This window comes from Notolepis coatsorum (assembly GCF_963971535.1).
Source record: "Notolepis coatsorum genome assembly, chromosome: 8".
NCBI classification, from domain to species: domain Eukaryota; kingdom Metazoa; phylum Chordata; class Actinopteri; order Aulopiformes; family Paralepididae; genus Notolepis; species Notolepis coatsorum.
This window is the reverse complement of record NC_140172.1, coordinates 126,634,548-126,662,324: the sequence shown is the minus strand read 5'-3', so window position 1 is coordinate 126,662,324 and position 27,777 is coordinate 126,634,548. Positions and strand designations below refer to the sequence as shown.

Here is a 27,777-nt window from a genome sequence, read left to right as displayed (position 1 = left end):
CACTCGGGTATCTCCGCATGCCGCCCAGCAAGGCCTCCTCCTCCACACTTCTTCTCCGTTGTAATTGTTGATACAAACAAACATGGCTACGCGCGCGGGTGCTGTAGAACTGAAAAAGCAGCTGACTTGTGCCATCTGTTTGGATTTCTTTAAGGACCCTGTCATATTGAAATGTGGCCACAACTTCTGTCGGCATTGCATCTGCACGCATTGGGATCAAAGCCAGGCAGACAACGGTTACCAGTGCCCCGAGTGCCGAGCGGTTTGTAATGGTTACTTGTTGTTTTGGATTCTTGCTTTTTTTTATCACGCATGTTGCATTAGGAGCTCAGCCATGTAATAGCACGCTATTTACATTTAGTAAAAAATAGAGATCCAACGTTAGTAGTACCATAACAGACTGGCTAACTAGCTAAAAGTAATGCTGTTGATTATTTACATATTTGATCACTCGAGTTGATTGGAAATTAACTTAAACATACTAGCTAGGAAAACGTTTTCGACCAGTGATAATTCATTGTCAACATACAGTGCTGTTTTGAATTGATTGATCGAAAACTGTATTAACAGATTGCGGAATGGGTACAATACAGTACGGCTCAATACATACAATTGTTAAGGGGATGCAGACCAGAGAAAGACTTTCGTCTTGTTTACATCAGGGTCCCCCATTTTCAATTCATTATGACATACAGATAGAAGACAGTACTGCTGCCTACATCTATACATTTATGACATACCAGATTTACAAATACAGTACTTTTACTTTGTGATACAAAAAGAGTAGAAAAGAGATATACAACCTATTACAGCCACACAACCTAATGCAGAGAGTGGAACATTGTTGTTGTCATTTTGTCTCTGTATTACTAGGGCTACTTACTTGAATGAATGAATGAAAACTTTATTTAACAGATTGCAGAATGGGTACAATACAGTACGGCTCAATACATACAATTGTTAAGGGGATGCAGACCTGAGAAAGACGTTTGTCTTGTTTCCATCAGGGTCCCCCATTTTCAATTCATATAGACATATATGACATACATGACATACAGATAGTCAGTACTGCTACATCTATACATTTATGACATACCAGATTTGCAAATACAGTACTGTTTGTGATACAGAAGGAGTCAAGAAAAGGGAGTATATACATTTGACGTAGAAACTGTACATTGGAGGTTGGGTGGGGGGGGTTGGGTACATTGGGATATTGACAACCATACTGGGTAATTTACATTGGAGGTGGTTGGGGGGGCGGGGGGCATACTGTATAAACAAGTAACACTGTACATTGAGGGGGGGGGGGAGGAGACACTGTACAAACAAACACAATTGTACATTGAACTATTGACAAAACCATACTAGGTAAATGACTGTACATTGGAGGGGGTTGGAATGATTGGGTTAGGATATTTACAGGGGCCAGTGTTGAATTGCAGTCTCCCGTAGGTGTCCCTTGAGAGAGGTTTTGAAAGTGGGTAGTGATCCACATTCCTTTACAGCTTTGGGTAGGGCGTTCCACATTGATGTGGCATAATTGCGAAACGTGTTTAGTCCCTTATTTGAGCCGAATCTGGGTTTGACATGATTTGTGGAGCTCCCTCTGGTGTTGTGATCGTGGTATTCACTGACCTTTGGGAAGTATTTTGACATGTACATGGGTACCTTGGTCGTGTAGTGTATCTTGTAGACCAGGCCCATTGCAAGTTGTTGTACTCTGTCGTCTACTCTAAGCCATCCTAGGTTGTCGAAGTGGGCAGGGGTGAGGTGGGTTCTAGGAGTAAGGTCAAGCAGTAGTCTGACCAGTTTGTTTTGAGATGTTTGTAATTTTGTTTTTAGCGCCTTTGAGGTGCTTTGGTACCATGAGGTGCAAGCATAGTCGTAGTACCCCTGAATGAGTGCACATTGGAATGTGTGAGATGTTAAAACTGCAGACATATCCTTCAGCTTTCGCCCTTTTAGACCCCCCCCCCACCCATTTTAGTCAGTAATAGTCACACATTTGCAACAAATAATTGCAAGAGTTGTTGAAGCCAATGGTGGTATAGAGCTCGAGGGCACTGGTTATGGAGGAGTTATAGTTATGGTTATACTATTATATACAGATAGCAAGAAGCATTCGCTTTAGTTTGTTCCTAGGACAACCTTATTAACTTTGTGTAAGAAATTAATACCTACTGAGAACAATGTAATTCGTTGGATGATTGTTTTGGACTCTGAAGTTCAATTTTAATACTGGCCATTACAATAAGAATAGAGATGTGATTGGGCGTTAACCTCCATCCTTGCTTATCTTGTTTGAGGAAACTCTACCACAATACGTAAATGGAATATGTGAGTGAAGCTATTTTGTCTTTCCTGCTAACAAATGGGATAGCAAAGACAATAGTTTATTCTGTGCCCAGAAGTCTCAGTTCAATACAGAGAGTACAATACAATCTGAGAAGTGAGCCCCCAGTGTTGGGTGACCCTGGGCTTTCTCACTAACCATTCAGGGTCGAATCACAGCCCGATCGCACCCAAATAGGGTGTGGTGGTCCTACTGAGAACGTGATTTTTTTCCGTAGCCTATGTGTGCGAAGACGCTCTCTGATTGGTTTAGCGCCGAAGGGTCTCTTCCGCCTAACCCTAGCCAATCAGAGAGCGTCTTCGCAAACATAGGCTATGGAAAAAAATCATGCCCCCGGGGATGCTGATTCGCTCCAAACCTGGACCGCTGAAATAGGTGGTTCCGGGTGCGCGCCAGTGGGAGCGGGGGGCGTGGTGCATCCTTGTACCAAAACACGGGAGAGGCTTGCTGTATCAACTTGCTGACACACACAACGTCGTTACTGTAATGCTTTCATGCTTGCTTGAATTTTGGGCAGATAAAAACATACAGCAACAACTGGACAATACCCACAAAACTATGCATGGTGTTAGATTGTGATCAAACTGGCCAGTATCACGTCTTCGTCTGTTTGGCTCTCCATCCAATTCCTCTGCGTTGTGTACTTTTAATGGTCCTGACGTCTCCGATACTGGTAGATGAGATCCTTATCTTCCCCCATTAGTGCAATCCATAAACCATAATACTCCTCCACTTCCGTAAGAATTCGACACTTCGACAACGTGAGATACCTTGTGAGGAAAAGCGTTGTTTTATTTCTCTAAACAGAAACCTCATAATCAGATGTTATCAGATGTTATCAAATTGTATCGTCCTTGAAGAGTCTATTCTAATGATCTTTCGGTGTGTTCAGATTGTCCTTTTGTGATTCAGTCCAATAGTGTTCAGGCCTGTTCGTTAGCCTAAGACCATCCTCGTGGTAGCCGAAGCTACTGAGGTCGTGGCATTCTTCCTCCCCCCCCCCCCCCCCCCCTCTCTCGTGATGAGAGGAGAGAAGGTCCTCTGTGTGATCTCAGTCCTACTCGCTCTCGGTCAGATTCTAGTCTGAGTCAGATTCTAGTCTGCTCTACCCGGAAACACCGTTCGACTTATAGGTCTTCGTCGTAGCAACGACGGCCCCCCGCCCCTCTCCTGGTTGTCATGCGACGTGCTGTCATGACGACTGCTAACCTTTCACACCATTAAACGTTTCATCCACTGTTGCATTAAAGAGGTCACCCCTCTCCTCCTGCTCTGGGCCTACACTCTAATCTCAGATGTTCTTCTAAGGAATTCATAACAAAACCCTCGCTGACGCGGCCTGTGCCTGTGAAATCACTGGTTCCACCACCGTCACCGTCTTCTGCTTCCATGCACATTTCGATCTACCATTTTAGCTGTCATCTCTCCCCAATCTATACATCACATACATTGAAAAAGCACCGTTTTCTCTCAATCCCCCCTTGATTCTTATCACCCCTCAGAATCATAAGACTACTTGGTTTTTCAATTAATTATACACAAAAATAGACTCATAACAATTAGGGCCCCGCCGTCTGCTGTTTTCCTTTTGTTTTCCATTACCCGCATCACACCCAAACCAGAAAGGATAAACAACGGTCATGGAGGAGAGAGAGAGAGAGAGACAGAGAAAAACACAGATTGCAACTTTTCAGACGACACACCTAAACCCTTCGGCCCCCCTATTCGGTACCCCACGTCCAAATCAGAGCGCTCCCTTCCCTCTCTTACAGTACACCTCCCATCTCAGGCCGGTCCCGTCTTCTAGGCAAGGGCCCCTTTCAGTGACGGCTCCTTTCCTGAGCTGGTCCCCCTCCCAGGGCGCGGTCCCCTAGGCAAAAATGTCTCCCCTGGTCTGCTACTGCTCAGTGTCTCTGGCTGTCCTCTCCACATCTGCTCCTCCACCGCCGCCGTCTCCTCTCTCTCGTCGTGGATGATCTGTGTACCAGGCGTCGGTGCCTGGCCCCTGCGGCTTCCTCCTCCTCCTGGTCATCTCCATCGCTGTCGGTGTCATTCCCCCCTTGAAAGCAGAAACACAACACCGGCAGTCGTCTGTCCATTCGACTTCCCTTGTTTTGCTATTAGTCTACCATGGCTTTGGGCCTGCAGCTCGTTCTCTATATATTTTTTTCCTCTGCAAGCCCCTATTTGTTCTCTATTAGTCCCCCACCTTCTCAACACCCATATCTAATCCTACAGGGCTGTTCCCTGTTTTGTTGTCTTCCGGCGTGACACCAGCAGCTAAACGATACCCACTCGGCGCTCTACGTTTGTCCCACGGTTGACCCCCAGCGCGCGCCAGTTCTTTCTGGTGACGTGTCCCCTCAAGACTCTGCCTATTTATTAGGTGTGAGAAGGCCCCACTGGAGATCGAACTCCCTCTTATTTCATAATTAAACTTATTTAATTAACCTGTATATCGATCTTATTATTATTAAACTCTATATCTAATATTATTATCATAATAATAATCCACTCTCTGTGCTCATTAGATTGACTATTGAATCACTCCCCCACTCCGCCACTAGATGGTAGTACAGGCCTATATCTAAATATTCCCCTATGGGTAATGAAAACTCCCCAGCACTACCCCCCCTCCGCCACTAGGTGGCGACCTACTCCTCCTCCATGGTGTTTTAGTTGACGTGTCATTTCCTGGTTCTTTATCTGTTATTATCACAGCCATCTTGTATCATCCCCCTCGTGGCCCCTTTTGCGGCCATCTTGTCTCATAATGGCTACTCTCTCACAAACAAACGCTGCCCTCCTTTTTCAAGGCCTAACAACAAAACAACTTCCTTAGAGTCTCGTCGGCCAAACAGGTCATAATGATGTCTGCAGGTCACATGACAATAGATGATTTACTAACATGCAAGTACTGAACAGGTCAAAAATAGACTGAATGCCAAATGACGGTAGGTCTGAGAAACGTAGGTAGATTCTCCCGACTCACAGTCCCGCGTTCCCGCCTCTTGCGAGGAAAACAACCCTTATATTACAGACCAACAAAAATGGAATTAACCCCTTAGAACACTGCCTTCCTTCACCGGCCCGTTTGTTTTTCATTCCCCGTAGATAAAACCCATCTTGGTTCCTCAAAACACCATGGCTCTCTGCTCATATTATTACAGCTGGCTTCTCTCTGTCGAACTAGAAATGTTTACGTTTACGGATTCACTATCTGTTCGTTTTTATTTGGCTTAAAATCAAAACAACCGTGTGCACAGTGAACTCACATTTTTGATCGGAGCGCTGTTTCCCCTACAGCGCTGGTTCGCCTCCTGACCGCTCGACTCGCCGCTCTCTCCCAGGGCTGGCCGGCCTTGCTTCGATCATGATTCTCCCACACATTGATGACTGTTGTCCACTGTCGCCCCATTATTGAAAAAGTCTTTATCCGTTGTTCTTATCTCTTGCTTTCTGGCTGTCATCAACAACCAACTGTTCCCGTTGTTTTAATCTCTTGCAAATCCGGGTCACGGCACCAACTGTTAGATTGTGATCAAACTGGCCAGTATCACGTCTTCGTCTGTTTGGCTCTCCATCCAATTCCTCTGCGTTGTGTACTTTTAATGGTCCTGACGTCTCCGATACTGGTAGATGAGATCCTTATCTTCCCCCATTAGTGCAATCCATAAACCATAATACTCCTCCACTTCCGTAAGAATTCGACACTTCGACAACGTGAGATACCTTGTGAGGAAAAGCGTTGTTTTATTTCTCTAAACAGAAACCTCATAATCAGATGTTATCAGATGTTATCAAATTGTATCGTCCTTGAAGAGTCTATTCTAATGATCTTTCGGTGTGTTCAGATTGTCCTTTTGTGATTCAGTCCAATAGTGTTCAGGCCTGTTCGTTAGCCTAAGACCATCCTCGTGGTAGCCGAAGCTACTGAGGTCGTGGCATTCTTCCTCCCCCCCCCCCCCCCCCCCTCTCTCGTGATGAGAGGAGAGAAGGTCCTCTGTGTGATCTCAGTCCTACTCGCTCTCGGTCAGATTCTAGTCTGAGTCAGATTCTAGTCTGCTCTACCCGGAAACACCGTTCGACTTATAGGTCTTCGTCGTAGCAACGACGGCCCCCCGCCCCTCTCCTGGTTGTCATGCGACGTGCTGTCATGACGACTGCTAACCTTTCACACCATTAAACGTTTCATCCACTGTTGCATTAAAGAGGTCACCCCTCTCCTCCTGCTCTGGGCCTACACTCTAATCTCAGATGTTCTTCTAAGGAATTCATAACAAAACCCTCGCTGACGCGGCCTGTGCCTGTGAAATCACTGGTTCCACCACCGTCACCGTCTTCTGCTTCCATGCACATTTCGATCTACCATTTTAGCTGTCATCTCTCCCCAATCTATACATCACATACATTGAAAAAGCACCGTTTTCTCTCAATGGGCAATTTGGCGAGTTCAGACCTCAACCAAACAAGCATGTTGAGCATCACGGCTCAGTGGATGAAAACATGAAGCCACGTTACAAGCACAAGACTTCCCTGGCTTGCATTCAGGCCTGGCAATTTTTTTGCCATTCCTATGTCTATACATTGGTTTCTTGTTCGAATGCATTTATTTTCTATAGACCAGTGGTGCCCATGAACCAGTCGGCCGTGATAGACCGGTAGATCAATGACATGCAATATAATTGACGTGAGCAATGTTAGCTGCTAACTAGTAATAAATAGGCTTGGCAAGCTTACACGCTCAAAACGCAAACCTTAAACAAAACCCGGAGCGCACCAAGACTGCAGTGTGTACACAAACCAGAGGGTGGAGAGGGAGGGGGGGAGTTTGCACCCAAGGACGGAGCGAGGACGGAGCGGAGCTGATTCGACCCCAAATGGCAGTGAGAAAGCCCCCTATAGACTATGCCTATGGTAGGTTTGAGGGCCTGACGGGGACAATAAAAAAGAAGCTTCAGGTTTTCCAAAATAAGTTGGTAAGGGTGGTATCACTTCCAGGAGCTAAACTGGCTTCCTGTGGAGGCCAGAGTTAACTCAGCTCAGACTCAACATAGTGCACAATATTATCAACTAAAGGTCCCCTGGCTTAGATACCCCCAGAACTACTTCACCCCGGTCAGTGAATCCCACAACCACAGAACTAGAGCAAGCATAGCAAACCTGAAGCCTGCTTATTTCCATTCCAAACTAGGCCAGTCAGTGCTCCCTTGCTTTCTCTGGAGCCCAGGATTGGAACAAGCATCAAGCAGAGCTCGAGCCTCCACAGCTTCAAGAGAAACGTCAGGAAGTGGCTCATGGATTCATTGGAAAGAGTAGAAGAATAGCCCCCTATACTATAAATGGATTCCAACTGTTTTCAGTTATTGTGTGGTATACGATTTTAGCTATAGGTTAGTCTACTACTAATGCTTTAAAGGGGGGATGAAGCATTGAACAATATGAGCCTAGTTTGTTTGTTGTGTACCTTGGGTAAGACAGGGTCCTATAATCAAATGTGAAATCCTGCTTATTTGTCTGAAAACTCAAATGTAATTTCCCTGTTTTCACCATGGGCGGCGCCATTTTAGATGGTGACATCACGGTGTTGGTTTGGTCTGGCTCCTGGTATACACTGCTGGTTAGCTGCCTATAAACATGGAGTGTCTTGAAGGTCAGTCAGTAAATGCAACGTTGCCTACCAAACAACCGCTGTGGTTCTTTTTGTATTGCTCCCGGCTGTTCAAACTAATTTTACCGCGTGAAAGAGAGAGGAAAGTTGGTTAATTTCCGCAAACTACCAGTGAAAAAAACAGTGTTGTTGGCAGGGAATGAAGATCTGCAGCGAACACTTCATTGCCTCGGATTATGTTGTTGATGGTGGGAGGTTTGTCCAGAAGACCACTAATCAGCTGAAGCCCGATGCGGTTCCCTCGGTCTTCGACAGACAGACTGGCCCAGGCAGTTCAACCAGCGTCGCGGAGCATTTAGCCTGCTGGCTACCTAGCTACGGTTCAACCAGCGTCGCGGAGCATTTAGCCTGCTGGCTACCTAGCTACGGTTCAACCAGCGTCGCGGAGCATTTAGCCTGCTGGCTACCTAGCTACGGTTCAACCAGCGTCACAGAGCATTTAGCCAACGAGCCGGCTAACCCAGCTCGCTAAATGCTGCATGTAGCTAGTTAGCTGAACCGGTTTAATTTATTTATTCATAACGGGGGGAAAACCTTTTAAAATACAAGTATATGAAGTGTAAAATAACTTGAGCCCTACTGACGGAGGGTCCCCCTGTCCTGCAGCCAGATGAAGAGAGTAGAAATAGTAAATAAATTTAATGAATAGGAGAGCTATATAGAGGAAAGATAAATACTGTGGAATGGGAATGATTTAACAGGGTAGGCTTAGGCTATAGAAAATGTAAGAGTTATGAAAGACATTTTAGTGGGTAAAAACTAAAAGTAATTATGGAAATAGGGAATTGTGCAAGTAGGGGGCAAATTAGAGAGTTATTGAGATGTGGCACCCTGGTCACATAATTTTGTTTAGTTGTTTACATGTTTGAAGTTCAATCATTGTTCTTGTGTATTTCTATTTTTTAATGGTTTCAATCATTACTGGTATTTCACCCCCTATATCCACATATATATATATATAATACAAAAAAGAGTGCCCATATTTGTTTTTGAAACAGGGTAAAAGGTTTTCTAAGTTTTGTTATTGCACAGCTTCAAGGTCGGTTTACCAGATGTCTTGGAAGTAGGCCTAGATTACAGATTCTTTGTGGAAGGTAATTTCTCTGTATTTGAGAGTAGAGATTTATAGAATGTGACGTGCAGTATAATTTTTAAAGTTTAGAGTATTTGCTTGCTGGAGAACATTACAATGATGGCACTATGGTGAAAGCTAAGCTTAGACTTTGTTGTATACTAGTGTTGTGAAATTACATATTATACCCTCAAACCCTGCCCTCTTTTCTCCCCCAATCACAACTGTTGCTTCCCTGAACATTCCTAATGTGGAATACAGGTTCATTATGGAAGATGTCCCCAATGGAAAACCTTAACATCTACAATAAAAAATATACATATACAAAAATATACAACATCTATTAATATAGTCTGTTCACCTCATTCCAATCATTTTTATTGCAGTAAAATGGGATTGTCAAGCTAAAAGTAAATCGTACATTTTTCATATTGATACTTGCCGTCACTGTATCGATATACTATCGGCACGATATATTGCTGTATGGATGTTCTCCCTCCACCCCTCATACCCTCCTGGCTTCAAGTCCCTGTCTTTGTTCTCACACTGCAGGTGTTCAGCAAGGTGAGCTTCACCAAGAACTACCTGGCTCAAAACCTGGTGGACCAGCTGGAGGATCAGGACTGCCCTCCGCGCTCCGTGGACTCTGGCCAGTGTGAGCAGCACGGAGAGGAGCTGAAGCTGTACTGCCACGCGGACCGCAGGCCCATCTGTGTTATCTGCAGGGAGTCCAGTTACCACAGGTAGCTTCCTCCAGGACGCTCACGCGGGGAGATATTTTGTCATTGTTTGTTTTCATCTTACCGTTGCTTGTTGTGCCTCGTGTAAAACACACATTCATAGTTTTTTTGTTTCAAGTTTTGTTTTATTTGTCACATAAGGTACATGCACATTATAGGGAAGTGTTTGGTTCTGTATGAGCCCCCTGTGATTGTGCTTCATACAGTAAACAAGTTAAAAGAATAAAGTCCACACACTATACAAAATATACAAACTAAAGTACAACCTACAGTACAAAATGAAGTACACAATGCTAAAATTAGGTATGAATGTAGTGCAAATCTGTTTGTAATAAATATATACCAATATGGTGAAGTGTTTAAAGTGAATGTTAAAGGTGAGTGTGTCCATGTGGATGTGTGTGCAGTGAATGTAGATGGATGGGTTAGTGTTGCATAGAGTCATTGAGCATCCTGGGGCCTAAAAGAAAAAATGGTTTGGTTCCGGTTGCCGACCGACGCTGCCGATTTAGGTGCGACCCAATTTATTTTATGAGTTAAAAAAAATATATATTAAAAATAAAATAAAATATATATATATATATATTTCTTTTTTACAATAAAGTTTCATAAAAATCTTAGTCAAACCTTTAGTATTATGGATATTAAACATGCTGGCAGAGTACATGCATCCATGTTGTCGTGAACATTTTAATTAAATAAAGAAATTCCCTATCCATAGTCGCCGTGGGAACAAATAAAATAAAATAAATTCCCTACCTACCCATGGCCTTAACTGACAACCAACAGGAACCAAACAATTTTTTCTTTTATGCCTGATGGCCTTCAGCTACATTGGATTTCTGTATGGTCCATACAGCGTGATACAGACGGACCTCGGCTGTACACTCGAGTCCTAAATTGAAATACCCCCCCCTCCCTTGCCTCACCACTGGGGGGGGCGACAGTGGCTCAGGAGGTAGACCGGTCATCTGGTAATCGGGAGGTTCCGGTTTGATTCACGCTCCTTCCGGGCAGCGTGTTGAAGTGTCCTTGACACTTAACCCCTAACTGCTCCCGATGAGCAGGTTGGCACCTTGCACGGTCGCCTCCACCGTCGGTGTGTGAATGTGTGAGTGAATGGGTCAAATGTGAGGAACAAATTGTAAAGCGCTTTAAGTACTGGTATATAAATGCTGTCATGTTGCTTTCCATTTACCATTTGATAGATGCTTTTCAAGTGGCCGATCAAATAAGACTTGATTTGACATTACATGTGGTTGGTGGCATGGTGCTAGGAAGACTGAAAGTGCTTTCCAGTGGTCATTGATAGTTTGAATAGTGTTTGTTACATTTTTGATAAGAGCACCACCTCCCCAGATAAACCGAGGCAGGAGGAAGCGTCTTCTATTCCAAATCCAGCCATGTAATTATCACTTGCATGCATGACTCCAATAATCTTTTCCCCAGGCTTAATTACTAGCAAAAATGCATGTAACACAGACAATCGGATTATAATCATACACACACACGGCAGAACTACACTGGACAATGGAACTGTCTATTCCAAATATTCTGATGGTGTCATTATCCATAGATGAAATTAAGTCTGTGCAAGTGAGGATGTGTGGTGTGTGTGTGTGTTCATGTGTGCTTGTGTGTAGAGAGATCAGTGTTCAGTGTTCTGCTGGCCTGGGGGAAGAAGCTGAGTCGGAGTCTCTCTGTTCTTGCTGCATGTATGCAAAGGCGCTTGCCTGACCGCAGCAGCTTGAACAACATGCTATTGTGACTTTTGAGGGTCCTTCATTGTTCTGCAGGCTCTGGATTTGCACCTCCTGTTGTATAAGTCCTGCAGGGGTGGTAGTGCAATACCCGTAGTGCTCTCTGTAGAGCCTTCCTGTCCTGGGCAGTGCAGTAGCCAAACCAGGCAGTGATGTTCCCAGTCAAGATGCTCTCCACAGCCCCAGAGTAGAAGGAGTGGAGTATCTTCCCTGCTTCGCCTTTTTTAATAACAGTGTCTGTCTGTGTGTGTTGACCATGTCAGGTCCTCCGTGATGTGAACTCCCAGGTACTTAAAACTGCTCACCATGTCCACGATATTAATCCACAGTGGTGTGTGTCCTGCTGTATTCTCCTAAAATCCACGATCAGCGACCTAGCTTGGTTAGCTACCTAGCTTCTCTGAGGCTGACTTCCCGTCTGTTTTTAGTAAAACTTGGGAGGTTTTTCTCATTTAGTTCCACAGCATAGTGATGTATCATCATTTTATTATTATTTTTTCTGCCTGTACCTCCCCTCCACCTCCCCCATGCTACTATGACACCTGATTTTACATAAGGTGATTAATAAAGGAACACTTGACTTCTCCATTCTCAAATATTGCACATCCATTGCGAGCAACATTATGATTTCCCTGCAAAGGGGAAAAAATATATATATTTGCTTGTGTTTTTTTGTCTTATTCGTCCACATACAATTTTAAGTATTCAGTGACTGGGCCTTAGTGCTTCTACAGACATGCATGTGTTGACGGTACGTCTGGGGCTATATGGGACAAAATACTCTGTAAACCACTGACCTGTCACTTGTTATGCTCTCCTGTCAGACACCATGATGTTTCACCAATGCCAGAGGTTGTGGAGGACATGAAGGTAAGGCTCAAGGTCTTTGTGGTTCTACGTTGTCCTGTGTTTTCTGTCGCCAATATTATGGTGAATGCGCTTAGCATCTTCTCCAGAGTCAGACAAGAACATAGATAACAATTTCCTCTCTGTGCGTTCAGTAGAAATCTGCTAGTCTAGCTCAGCACAAATCATTGGAAGCAAATATGGACCAGCTAGCCTAGTTTACAACTCCGGGCTAAGCTAGCTGATCTGTAACCGCTTTTATAAATTTGTGCTAAGCTAGGCTAGCTTGCAGCCGGAGAGCTTCCTACTGAACACACACAGAGGAGATTGGTATCTATGTTATTGTCTGACTCTGGAGAAGATGGTAACTTGGTAAGAGCCTTTCCCATGATGTTGGCGTGTGCCTTTTTTAAGAACATTTGAAAAGGTTTGTTTACCCTGTGACGTGTTGGATATGAGTATATCTTATGTGCCTGTGTACATCTTACATGTAGTAATTTAGCTGATGTGTACATGTGTGTTTCCCTCAGAAATGGTTGAAGCTGAGGCTGATGAAGCTCGACAGGCAGCAGTCTCAATGTGAGACAGTGAGATCGCTGGACGAACGCGCCAAACGTGTCCTCAAGGTGAACAGCGATGCAGTGAACCTCTGGGGAGGGGGAATAGGCAAAGTAGAGAATTGTGACTAGGGATGCCCCGATCACGTTTTTTGCCACAGATACCGATCACAGATCGTCTTGAGCCATATCGGCCGATACCGATCCGATATCGATCGTTTTTGGTTTTATAAAAAAAAAATTTAAATATATATATATTTTTTTTTAAATAAAAATATATATATTATATAATCATACTTGTAGTTGTATTATCTGCTAGACATCGCCACCACGCAACAAGTCAAAATGCTCGCTATCTGCAAACAGCTCCACTGTCTGTGTGTTTACTTGAGTAGCCTCCAGCTCCAGCCAGGATTCTCCGGCGCTGCAGCTGGACCCTATACTCTGGTCAAATCATATTCAGCATGCCCTCATGCGATGGAAGCCAGGGGCTCGAATACGCATCGAATCAATGTTATAAGACATTGATATCAGGAGCTATCTGTAGCTACTGCTAGCCGGCTAGATAACGTTAAAGGGGAACTATCTTATAAATGGCCTTTTTGAGTGTTTAGCATTGTTTCCTAGCTATGTGAACTTATATTAATATGATCTATGTCTCAAAATTCTCATATTGGCGCATTCTTCCAATTCTCCTCTCACAATATTCACCCTCACTGAACTGAGTCATCTGAAGATGTGCCCTATATGTGATGTCATAAAGACACCGCTGCATGTTAATGTTCAGGCGAACACGACGCTGCGCAGTGGTTTAGGAGCCCAGGCTCAAAACAGCTCGAGATCTTGAGGTAGAAAAATGCTGTTTTTGAGGACTTGATTAGAAATACAAAACAATGAATAAAAAAAATATATATATTACAGAGGTGTTCCATAGACTCACAGGAATTGTGTAAAAGTGCCCAAATAGTGAAAGAAATAGTAAAATAGTTCCCCTTTAAGACAACGCCTCAGTGAACTATTTAGTTTACTGGGATATTTCGTAGTGAGCTAACGTGAGCTAACGGAGGTATCATACACTACTAGATTATTGCTGGAGCATTTGTTGATATCAGGAGCTATCAGTAGCTAGCCGGCTAGATAGCGTTTGACAATGCCTCATGTATTAAACTAAAAGTGAATAGTTGACTGGGTCATTTTGTAACTGTAGCTAACGTTAGCTCACGGAGGTCCCACTAGACTAGACTAGACCCGTGTTTACACGGGTGCGGGAGGCGCAGGAGGAGGAGGAGGCGGAGCAGTACGCTGCAGCTCTGTGCTGTGCCTGAGAGAGTCAGCGAGTGAGATCTCCGCTAAGAATTGGATCATGTTTTTCGATCGGTTTTCACGATCGGCGAAAATAAAGCATTATCGGAATTCACCGATCTCATATTTATACTGAATATCGGCCGATACCGATCGCCGGCCGATCGATCGGGGCATCCCTAATTGTGACCATTCCCATCAAACTATCCGTGTTGCGTCTTCTTAGAATACCCACCAGCTTTGGCAGTGACTCATGGTCATGTGTGGTTCCGGCTCCTGTAGGGAGGTGACGTCTATGTCATCACCACTGGTTGATGGTTAACTCTCTGCAAGGTTACAGGAGGCGTACAAACACATTCTTGGACAAAGAAATTTTTTCCCAGTTTGGTTAAAAAGAAAACCGGGGGGGGGGGGGGGGAGAGCGAGCTGGTCTGCAGAAGACACAAGTGGGGTTTCTGTAGCTTACATCAGTTTCTGTAGCAGTTTCTGTAGCTTACAGCAGTTTCTGTAGCCTACAGCAGTTTCTACAACAGTTTCTGTAGCCTACAGCAGTTTCTGTAGCCTACATCAGTTTCTACAGAGGTTTCTGTAGCCTACAGCAGTTTATACAGCAGTTTCTATAGCTTACAGCAGTTTCTACAGCAGTTTATGTAGCCTACATCAGTTTCTACAGCAGTTTCTGTAGCTTACAGCAGTTTCTGTAGCTTACAGCAGTTTGCAGTGCTTTCTCTTCTGTGCTCCATTCAAAGCCATCGGAGATGGGCTACTTTAAAAAATATAAATAAAGAAATATTTACCTTTTTTATTTATCCAGGCAAGCAATTAAGAACAAATTCTTATATACAAAAGCAGCCTGCTAATGCACATAGGGTACATTAACCATCTTTATTATGTGGTTCACTGGTTTCACCCATAAGCAAAGTACGAGGAGGTATTTCATTAGCTTGTGTAAAGCAGTCAAAAAGCACAGGGGTCTTACTGGTCTGATTTTTATGAAATTATTTATTACGAGCTCATAGGAGAGAGAAAATACACTATCATCTCAGAGTCTAGTGTGGTCTGTTTGTCTGTCTCAGAGTTGAGACGCTTTCAGTGACCCTTTATAGTACAAACACTGTCTCTTTTCCATTGTCCTTGTCAGGGAGGACAGATAACTTGGCTTGTTATCACCAGCAAGAACCACAACTCTGTGTTTGGCGCCACTATGTCCTTGGGGCCTTTTCTTTTTTATTTTTTTTACGAACCCCAAATTCCAGAGATTCCACCATCAGCTGTCTGAATGCAAATACATTTCTTGGACAAGAAAGTCGTGCAGGGAGAAGGGACGGAGAGGGGAAGGGAGACGGACTATTTGAGTGAGTTGGATTAGATTGGATTCAAATTTATATTTGAATCTTATATATTATACAGCAGCACGTACAGTACAATGAAAATAAGTTTGGCATCCAACCAGAGTGCAAATGTAACAGTAAAGTGCCACAGCATTATACAATGTACAGGTGATAAAACTGGGTACAAAATATAGAAATTAGTACTACTGAGTGTAGTGCTAATCAGAGTTAATCAGAGTATGTATAGAGTTGTATACTATAATGTGTACAGTGATACAGCTATAAAGACAGTATGGTAGTAGTCATACTGTCCAGCAGCGTAACTAGTAAGAGTAGGATATGTATAGATATAGTACAGACTATGTGCAGGTAAATACAGACGGGTGTGGATAGGTATATATAGAGAGAGATGAGATAAGATATTCCTTTGATTGATACCCTTGGGGAAATTCAGCCGTCATAGCAGCATGGGTGGGGGGGGAGGGAGGTACAGGTGTGGGCAGGGTAATAGAAGTAGTAGTAGTACTGTAGCAATAGTAGAAGGCATAAATATAGGCAATACAATTATAGTACAGTAAAAAATAAACGGTGTAAACAATATAATTAACTCTGAATATAAGCATAATGAGCAGGTAGGCAGTGTAATGGTGCAGATGAGGGTCTGTATGCCAGACCGTTATATTATACGTTACAATAAATATGGTCAATAACCCTTAGAATCTGAATATATACTATGAGTAAGTAAAGTATACAGTATACACCGGTGCAGTACATAAGGTACCCTAACTGGCCAAATGTACATCATACGCTATACGTTGTTGTCCGTGCAGTTAAGGTAAGCGGTAAGAGGTTTGTCATTAACCTTGGCTTTTCGTGTCTGATTTGGCGTTCTGCCTGCCATGCTGACCTAGTTCTCCATGGCCTTTTATTTCAAACCTTTATTTAAACTCAAAAGGCAACCAAGTTCTCCCTCATTCACCGTCACGTTGAGCGTACATTGTGGTGGAACCGGGGAGGTTGATCATGCGCGTGGTCAAATCTATCTTTGGCAGGGGTGTAAATAGTACCCAGAAATTATACTTAATTGAAAGTATGGGTACCGTCTCAAAATCGTACTCAAGTAAAAGTCAGAGTATCTGGCTAAAAACACACTTGCGTAAAAGTAAAAAAGTTTCTACTTTTAAATGTACTTACTTAGGCCCATCGCTCCCAATGGAGCATAGGCCATACGACTTTTCTCCATCCAACACGGCTTGCTTAAGTACTAAATAAAAAAAAGTAAAAAACTGTCTGACTGTCTATTCTTCTGATAGCAGGTGTTTAATCAAAGATTTCTAGTCTTGCACTGTTGCACAAGGACCAATCAGCATGGGTATGGGCGGGTTAATTTTCCATTGATGGGGATTTGATTGACTGTTTTTAAATAAAGTGCGGCCGCAGGATTAATAACGTTAACGTTAGTTCGGCCAGAGAAACAAATATACTAATAAAAATAGTTGGACCTGCAAGATTTGTACTTTGTAGGTCTGCATTTTAAATGTAAGGAGTAAAAAGTACCGTATGTATTTTTTCTCTGAAATGTAATTGAGTACAAGTATACAAACCTAATAATACTTGAGTAAAGTACAAATCCCCAACAACGGTACTTAAGTATTGTAACAAAGTACAATTAATCAAGTACTTTACACCCCTGATCTTTGGTAGGTTGGAGATCCGGCGGGTCGCTGCGTTTTGTAGTGGCTTGCATCACAGCAAAATGTTGTTCTGAGCAAACTCTGGCACCCTAAAGGACCCGTCGACCTGTTCCTTCCTCTCCGTTAGCTCACTTCCCGTTTGTTCTGTCCCCCCCAGCTGACGAAGCAGAAGCTGAAGGACGAGATCGAGGCGGACGTGGGCGTGCTGGTCCAGTTCCTGCTGGACGAGAGGGACTCTGTGCTGGAGAGGCTGGACGTGGAGGAGGAGTTCGCCTTGACTGTCCTGGACGACAACCTGAAGATGGTCGAGCTGGAGGCAGCGGCTGTGGACAAAGCCATCGCTGATATTCAGTGCCACCTCACCGGCACAACCAGGTTTGAGGTGAGTGTGGAGGAAACTAGCTGGAGCCAAGGATATACTCAGTCAAATAGACTTTAATACAGATTTATTAACTCAACCTGATTATCGTAATACAAGTTAGTCTAGATTTATGGCGGATGACTCCACCGGGTTACAAGGCCAGGATACCCCAGAGAGCTCCTAGAATAATATTAACGTAGATCTTTATACCTGGATAAAGGGGGTGTGGTCAGGTGACCAGGTAGGAAAGAGATTATTGGGACGGGTGAAGGATGGAGGTGGGGAGACACATGGGGGCCGGAAGGGGGGATGATAAAGGTAGGTGGTATAGAGACAATGGGCAAGTGTATTGAGGGGGGAAGCCAGACGGCCTTCCACCACATGAGCATAACACACAGTAAATATGATCATATTGGTATCTATTGACGCTATGAGGACATTTGGACACCATATGGAACAACTTCACAAACTGCAGAATTAGCTACAGAATGTGTTATTTCCAGACACAGTTGCAGAATCATTCACGGCTTTGGGTTTATATTACTATATTTTCGGCACATTATGGCACATGTGCATTTTGCAAGACTTTTAAGATGTAAAGGCCCAGGCTGGAATTCTTTTCTCCATATGAATTAGGGTGATATTCACATTTATTCTGAAAGAGCTTGATTTGCAGATGGAAAATATGCTATTTGGAGCTTTCTCACCCCATCATAAATCCATACATAGTTCTGTTTCTCTCCAATGTTGACATACATTACCAACATAAACAAACCTATTACAGCCCAAGAATACAACAAATATTGAAAACAAATGTATCCGTTGTCTACTGTTTATCCTTGTATCAACAGCTCAGTTTATCTTTAGTCTACTATTAGTCTACTTGCGGTGGGCCTCGTTACTGTATAGCCTATAGGGCTTATGGTATTTTCTAAAAGGTATCATGTTTTCTCAAAAATGTATCATGGGTTTTCCATAATTCGTTTGTCACTACGATGATGGTAGTGACAAAAAAATACATGATATTACCATCAGTACTAATGGTTATCCACAACTTTCACCATCGCAGTACCATGGTAAATTATTTATACAGTGGCCAGTACCATGGTGACTGACATTACCATTGAACCATGATACTGTTTTCGTAAGGGTTTAAACAAAACAGATTAGCCTTGCAATTTGACTTGTTAATAAAATGAATTCAACAATTATTGTGCTTCTGTTCTTCCAACAGAGTCTCACTCAGACATACAGAAAGTAAGTGGCTTTATTATTTTATCCGCTTATCTGCTCTAAAATGTGTGAATGTTTATCATGATCTTTATTGTCTTATTTCTTTATATATTTTATATTTTATTTATTTATTCACTAAATATGTCGAACCTTACAGCTGGTATTAACCAATGGACTTCTAAGCAGTCAGTATCGCTCACTAAACGGGTTAGAACCCCATGATGTCTATGTTTCACCAGATCCTAGGGGTGGGCCATATGGCCAAAATATCATAGGATATTTCTGCACATTCTCATGATTCACAGTATTTTTCACTTTTCTTTTCTATAGTTATTTTGCACGTTACTGATTAGTACAAACCAACTAGTAACTCTATAGTGTACTTGATTTAATAAACTAAGTAAGTATAACACATTAGTATAAAGTATAATAGAAAGGCCTAAGTGAAAAATGAATGGGTTAAAAAAAAAAAAAAAAAAAAAAACACATTTGATGTAAAAGTATCAGGACTGTCAAGAGTTGTCATGGCAAAAGTTATGAATACTTGCACACTGATGAAGGCCGGACGGTCGAAAACGTTTTGTGCGTATTAAAACAAACGATATTCCCTACCCTTTTTTCTAAAAGTTATTAATAGAAATGATTCTATTCATAACCCATCCCTACCAGACAGTTTCAAGTCAATCAATAGGGGGCGCTAAAATTATATAAAAATCAAGTCTGAATCTGGTAGAGGATAGCCATGTTAGTGGTTCTCAAACATTTTCCCCAGATGGAACTGCATTTCCTGCTTTTAGTTTGAGGCATAGCGTTGTTCGTTTGTGGCTCCAGCTCTGTGAGTCGTGCTTTTCTCTGCCGTTCTCCACAGAGTGATGAAAGCCGAGCCCTTCGCCTCTCTTGAGCCAGCGAACTGTCTTGCTGACTGGAGTGACTTCTTGGGGCCTTTGCAACTCATCATGTGGAAGAAGATGATGCATGTGCTGCATACCAGTGAGTTCACTTCACTACAAGCGCACTCCAAAAACCCTACAAGCGCACTCCTAAACCCTACAAACTCACTCCTAAACCCTACAAGCGCACTCCTAAACCCTACAAACTCACTCCTAAACCCTACAAACTCACTCCTAAACCCTACAAGCGCACTCCTAAACCCTACAAACTCACTCCTAAACCCTACAAGCTCACTCCTAAACCCTACAAGCGCACTCCTAAACCCTACAAGCACACTCCTAAACCCTACAAGCATACTACTAAACCCTACAAGCACACTCCTAAACCCTACAAGCACACTACTAAACCCTACAAGCACACTCCTAAACCCTACAAGCACACTCCTAAACCCTACAAGCGCACTCCTAAACCCTACAAGCGCACTCCTAAACCCTACAAGCGCACTCCTAAACCCTACAAGCACACTCCTAAACCCTACAAGCACACTACTAAACCCTACAAGCACACTACTAAACCCTACAAGCACACTACTAAACCCTACAAGCGCACTCCTAAACCCTACAAGCACACTACTAAACCCTACAAGCACACTACTAAACCCTACAAGCACACTACTAAACCCTACAAGCACACTACTAAACCCTACAAGCGCACTCCTAAACCCTACAAGCACACTCCTAAACCCTACAAGCACACTCCTAAACCCTACAAGCGCACTCCTAAACCCTACAAGCACACTACTAAACCCTACAAGCGCACTCCTAAACCCTACAAGCACACTACTAAACCTTACAAGCACACTCCTAAACCCTACAAGCACACTCCTAAACCCTACAAGCACACTACTAAACCCTACAAGCGCACTACTAAACCCTACAAGCACACACTAAACCCTACAAGCACACTCCTAAACACATTCATCCCACTGCTGTAGAGACTAGAGGCATTGCATCTTGTTTACTGGTCCGACTAAAGTCCTACGGCTTCATGGAAGTAATTCTCTCTCTCTCTCTCTCTCACCCAGTACCTCAGAACCTCACCCTGGACCCCGACACCGCCCACCCGAACCTCGTGGTCAGCGACTTCGACACAAAGGTGGAGGAGTGCCTCGTCCGCGGCTACGAGCCGGACCTGCCCAGCCGCTTCTCGCGCTTCTTCGGGGTGCTGGGCACGGCGCACTACACCAGCGGGAAGCACTACTGGGAGGTGGACGTAAGGGACAAGGGGGTGTGGTATCTGGGCGTCACCACCCAGTACAGCAACAGGAAGGGCTTCGTCAGCCTCACGCCCAGCGATGGCTACTGGAGCCTGTCGCAGCAGGACCGGCTGTACGCCAGCCTGGACGACGGCCGCTTCACCGTGAGCGACCACTGGAACTCCCCGCGGGTCGGCGTGTACCTGGACTACGACAACGGACACATCAGCTTCTACGACGCCGTCACCATGAAGAAGCTGTACACCTTTGCCGCCATTTTCACCGAGCCCGTCTGCCCTTTCTTCAGCACCGGGAAGAACGACCCCGGGAGCAGGCTGCAGATATGCCACTATTACTGAAGAACCACCCAGGGAGCAGGCTGCAGATATGCCACTATTACTGAAGAACCACCCAGGAGGCAGGCTGCAGATATGACACTATTACTGAAGAACCACCCAGGGAGCAGGCTGCAGATATGACACTATTACTGAAGAACCACCCAGGAGGCAGGCTGCAGATATGCCACTATTACTGAAGAACCACCCAGGAGGCAGGCTGCAGATATGCCACTATTACTGAAGAACCACCCGGGGAGCAGGCTGCAGATATGACACTATTACTGAAGAACCACCCGGGGAGCAGGCTGCAGATATGACACTATTACTGAAGAACCACCCGGGGAGCAGGCTGCAGATATGACACTATTGCTGAACAACCACCCAGGAGGCAGGCTGCAGATATGCCACTATTACTGAACAACCACCCAGGAGGCAGGCTGCAGATATGCCACTATTACTGAACAACCACCCAGGAGGCAGGCTGCAGATATGCCACTATTACTGAACAACCACCCAGGAGGCAGGCTGCAGATATGCCACTATTACTGAACAACCACCCAGGAGGCAGGCTGCAGATATGCCACTATTACTGAACAACCACCCAGGAGGCAGGCTGCAGACCTTTATTTCTCAACATTTCTCCAGGTGTTCACTTGGACACGATTTGTAAAGTAGGTCAACCAGGACTCTTTAGGGAGGAGGCAGATGAACTTTGCCAAAACATATGAGCAATTATTTGTTTGCTTGTTGGCGTTCAAAACATAACATTTGAACAAGTTGTGATACAGAAAACGTGTCTAACGTAAAACTAACGTGTTGCTAGGTAAGAAAAACGTAGGTGTCTCACCAAGCTGAATAGAGACGTCTTGTTTCTCTTTCAAATTGTGAGCCTGGAAATCTAAAAGCAGGTTGTTTTGGACCTATACCTACAATGTAGGCTTCTCTATACTTGTCTAAAGAGCCTTTGTCACAGGAACAAACTACAGTGCGCTGAAGGTATTGCTCTCGTTTTATTTGTTACATGCATTTTAAAAACATTTCCAATTGAAACATTCCTCGACTTCTTGCGTGTGAGAGGTGTCCTCGGCTCGACTGATATTCTCCATTCGGGTAATGCCTCCGATATGTTGGTGGTTGACCTATCTCAAGCCCCGCCCTCTCTTCTTGATCCTCCAATCACAATCAAGAGAATAGGGTGGGGCTTGATATAGGTCAATTAATGGAGGTTTTCTTTGAAGGTGCATAATTGAATAAACTAATTGTCCTCTGAGGAAAATTTGGTCCCTGGAACTCTTGTTCGAAGCTAGAAATCCTCCTGAAAGTCACTACCAAAGGGTTAACCCTTTCACTGCGACAATACAGAAGGTTAACCCGTTCACTGCCACACAACAAAGGGTTAACCCTTTCACTACCACACTTAACCATGACAGGTCCCGCAGTGTTTACGAACATTCAAAAAGGGCTTACGGTGCCTCAAAATTATTTGGTTATTTTTTTGATGACATAAGATACAATAATTCCAAGTATTACATGAATAGTAAATATGTTTTGTACACTAATTGCAGTTCATGCCAATGTAAACAAATCCCCCTCCCCCGAAAACTGCATAGTGACCCTTTAATCCCCTCCAGGTGAGGTTGTGAATTGTGAAACCACTATTAGTACTTTTCACTGGCGATAAGTCCACCCTGCTGGATTGGGATCTTTTGCTGATATGATGAATAGAAGGAACAAAAATGGTTGTTTGGTAGCAAGCTAACGTTTGTTAGTCAAAGCCTAAATAATGTGCCTTTTCGACCTAGTTTAGCTGACAATAGCAAGGGAGCTGGTATTATTTGCTCTGCTAGCTGGTATGGTAAACACGGTATCTTTATTTTCAAATTTCCCATTGCAAATGCAGTACAAAGGTACAAGAGTACTAGCTCCTGTTCCGATCCAACAGGATGGACTACTCGGTAGTTAGGAGAACCTTAGGCGGGTATTCCAAAAAGATGGATTAGCAAGTATATCAAAATATGTTTAACCAATAAACTAAAAATAAATCCTGAATCCTCTGTTCCACAAACCCAAGATCAAATAATCAATCGCTGAGATTTTTCAGCGTAATCAATCTTAATTATCCGAAGCCTCTCCACTGTTGCTCATTTTGAATTCCCGATCACTTAATTACAGACTGTGCCATGCCTCTTTTTTTGTTTTTAACCAATGGATGGTTGTGGTCAACCTTTTTTGTTTTATTACATTCTACAAAATTGGATTCCACATTTTTGGATTATAAGGGCTATAAAGAAATAGGCTATCTTGACGGTTAAATGAATAGACTTAAGTATTACAATCTGTTGCCAATGTACTTTCCTTCGCTGCCGCCAAAGTATTGCTTTTTACATGTACATGTGGATGTTATCACTGACATTGTACACTTCTTGTTATAAAGTAATTTCTCGTTCTGCGGTGAAGTCCTGAAATGCTTGCTTTGTCCCAACCACGCCATGTCACCATTACTCACAATTAATCACATTTGATTTCATTGGAATCGTCCCGGAAACCAAGCAATAAGGAAGTGCCACATCTCGCTCAACCACGTCTGAGCTCGAGCCTAGCCTGACAATTGTCTTACTTCAACCTTCTGGAATACCCACCGGGGCGGACCGAGAAGGAAGTCTGAGCTCAAAAGACTTATAATATGAACAATGAAATATGTGCAGTACTGAGTAAAGCAATCCTATTTTGTTTAGCAATCATTTCTGGAATTTATCTATCTAGATAACTGTTTCCTTGACTGCCGTTTGAGGTCATATTCACATTGGCGAGACGGTCTTGACCATTTTGTGGTTTAACAACCATGCCAAATTTCTTCTCATTATTTAGACACAGGATCAAGTGTTAAGATTTATTTGTTTGTTTACATTTTCTATGCTAAGATTTGATTTTTAATGTCCTGTTGATTACCATGTTTCTATTTAATTTAATCTTGAAACGATATCTTTTATTCATCTTGAATTTAATCTTGAATGTTGGCTAATGTTTTCCTGTTTTTGATCACAATGATTGTATTAAGATTTTATTTTACGCCAGAAATGTCACACAGTGCAGTTTAAGGCCTAGCTAACCTTAAGCATTTGTTAATAAATGTTACAGCACAGATAATTAGCTTGGTTTCATTATTGTCAACCTTATGTCATTATGTTTTTACATGACCACATATTCTGGATTATGGTTAATAATTATGGTTAAGAATTAGGTTATCTTGATCAAGATTGTAATAAGCAGGTTTATTATTAATTAAACAATCTATTGCCAACGCACTTTCCTTTTCTCTTGCCACGGTATAGATTTTTTTGTAAATATGTCTGTGTAATCATTGTATTTTCTAATTAGTAGTTGCAAAGATGGAGGTCACAATAATTTTTCTCGGGTACATGAAAGCATTTCTGAATTGACCTAAAAATATTTTACTTGTCTGAGGAAAACAAGAGTCACAAGAGAGAAACGTGGGCAGGGTTTGGCATAGGTTAATGGTGCAGTTCCATTTGGGCAAACACAAGGTTACTAATGGAGGCCTTGCATGGAATGTTTGTAGTTCTCTTTCTTCCAGCATGCCTGCCTGTTGTAGCCAACCGCTTTGTACACGGCAATGAAAGAGACGACGGTTGCTATGTGCAATACAATGGTTGCTGCAATATGAAATATATCAACACATAATCATTTGTCGTCTTATTTCTGCATCTAGTTGCAATAGAATAGTAATGCTTTTCCAGTGTTGTACGTGCTCTACCACTGCACAGAAATGAGGTGTTTTCTTTTGAAGGTGGTTACCAATGGTTATAGGCAGCCATGCTGGAAGGACTACAGAAACATCCCTCTATTGGGTGGCATTGCTTTCTGGGAGTAACTCCCTACAAATACAAGAGTGGTCTGACTCAGGTTTTTCATTTAATTTCAAACCATAATGCTGTTTAAACAGAACTGCTGCAGGCAACGATTGAGGTTGCTCCTCCTAAGACAGAAACATAATTTCTGGTAGAAACATTTTAGTTGGTTGACTGTTTCCAACCCAAATGATGAGAGCGGTACGACAGCAGTTTGTCGCGCTATGAGGTGGGGTCTTGAGCAACTTAAAGTAATGGCTTAAAGATTTATTTTTCTCTTGTCCATTTATTTAGTTTGCTTTCTAATTTAAAATATAGTTTGAAACCGTCTACACACAGTAGGCTATGTGTTCTAGCAGAGCTAGTCTCCAGTCGCGAGTCATGGTGCATGTGTGTGGTGGTTTGTCCGACCTATATTATAGCTATGGGGACAATACTATGGTAATTTGACAGTGACTTTCTTCCGACCAAGATGCAAAAAAGAGATAATTTTTTCATGCATACGTTATCCCGTGGTGAATATAAGTATAATTTATTTTATGCTTTGATGGCCAGTAACGGCATTCGTGTTGAACACTACAGAAGCCGATCAGCTGGATGGATATGAAAACATTGTTGGATCAAGCTGAAATTGATGTCAGATAGTCCTTACCTGTGGTCGGGTAAGGCGGCATGGTGGTGTAGTGGTTAACACTGTCGCCTCTCACAGCAAGAAGGTCCAGGGTTCGATTCCCGCTTGGGGACCAGGTTTCCTCGATGCCATGGTACCCAGGTGGGGTATTTCCCAGGTGTGGAGTTTGCATGTTCTCCCCGTGCTCGCAAGGGTCCCCCCCCCCCCCCGCGTCCCTGATGAAGACGGGCAGGAGCACTTGGATTGGTCCCCGGGCGCGGTACCTCGCCGATGCCCTGTCTGCTCCCGGCTGCCCTTGGGGGGAAGGACGACGGGATGGGTTAAGTGCAGAGCTCAATCGCATCGGCGACCCTGAGAAAGACAATGCATGTGTGTGTGTGCCGCCTGAGGGATTTGGGGTGCTTTTTCAATGTATGTGATGGATAGATTGGGGGGACCACAGCTAAAATGGTAGATCGAAATGTGCATGAAAGACGGTGATAGAACGGTGACCAGTGGATTGAATACACTGCCAGCGAGGGTGTTTTGTTTTGCATTCCTTGGAAGAACACAGATAAGAGCGAGTGTACTGTAGGCCCAGAGCGAGGGAGAGGGGTGACCTCTTTAATGCAACAGTAGAGAAACGTTTTGAAGTGTGTGTAAAGGTTAAACGCGGTTGTCATGACAGCGCGTCGCCATGACAACCAGAAGAGGGGCGGGGCTATCGTTTCTACGACGAAGATCTATGAGTCGAACGGTGTTTCCGGGTGTAAGGCAGACTAGAATCTGACCAAGAGCGAGTAGGACTGAGATCACACAGACACTCTCTCCTCTCATTGAGAGGGGGGGGGGGGGGGAGGAAGGATGCCACATCATCGTTAGCTTCGGCTACCACAAGGATGGTCTTGGCTAACGAACAGGCCTGACCACTATTGGACTGAATAACAAAAGGACGATAGACGAACACACCGAAAGATCATTAGAATAGACTCTCCAAGGACGATACAATTTGATAACATCTGATTATGAGGTTCTGTTTATAGCAATAAAACAACGCTTTTCCTCATAAGGTATCTCACGGTGTCGGAGTGTCGAATTCTTACGGAAGTGGAGAATTATTATGGTTTATGGATTGCACTAACGGGGGAGATAAGGATCTTATCTGCCAGTATCGGAGACGTCAGGACCATTAAAATGACACAACGCAGAGGAATTGGATGGAGGGCCAAACAGACGAAGACGTGATACTGGCCAGTTTGATCAGGATCTTACAGTTGGTGCCGTGACCCGGATTATTGCTTGCTTTGAAGTTGCTTGAAAGGAAGAGACTGTGTGCAGTGCCGAGGCGTGAAGGGGTAGCCATGGACGCGAGCCCAGCGAGCGAGCCGAGCAAGGCCGGAGAGATAAACAGCGCCATGGACCCAGCGAGCGAGCCGAGCAAGGCCGGAGAGATAAACAGCGCCATGGACCAGAACAACTGACGGTGAAAAGATAAAGTGAGTCTCAACAACTTCACAAGCCAATAAGAAAACGAACAATAGTGTATCCGTAAACGTAATTAGTTTGACACAGAGAATGCCAGCTGTAATAGTGTGTTTGAATAACAGCAGAGCGGCACGGGTTTTAGTTTTGAAAATCGAGAGTCTTATCTACAGAGCACAGAAGCCACTGTATAGGAGATGGGAAGGGAGGCAAAGGGGAGATGTTCATTCAATTAAAGGGGCAACATCGTATTTAGTTTGATTACTGTTCAAAACGCAGGAAGCGGGAAGCGGGACTGTGGCGTGAAGGGAGCAGTGAACAAACGTTATGGGTGTGGTCGGTAGCGAGAGAATGTTTGAGGCAGTAAAGGGACGGTGTGAAAAAAAAGGAAAAAAATTGGCCGCAGAGC

The 27,777-nt window shown here is 43.6% G+C and overlaps 1 protein-coding gene across 1 annotated transcript; it reads left to right on the top strand.

The window, feature by feature from the left end:
• Window positions 1-82: 82 nt before the first annotated feature.
• trim47 (tripartite motif containing 47) lies at window positions 83-24,702 on the top strand (the record flags this gene model as incomplete). Its single annotated transcript, XM_084319666.1, has 8 exons — window positions 83-262; window positions 9,652-9,842; window positions 12,424-12,469; window positions 12,976-13,071; window positions 17,487-17,711; window positions 18,925-18,947; window positions 19,792-19,913; window positions 20,899-24,702. 8 exons carry the CDS (start codon window positions 83-85, stop codon window positions 21,426-21,428), a joined length of 1,413 nt encoding a protein of 470 aa, XP_084175792.1. The 3' UTR covers window positions 21,429-24,702.
• Between the last annotated feature and the right edge of the window lie 3,075 nt (window positions 24,703-27,777).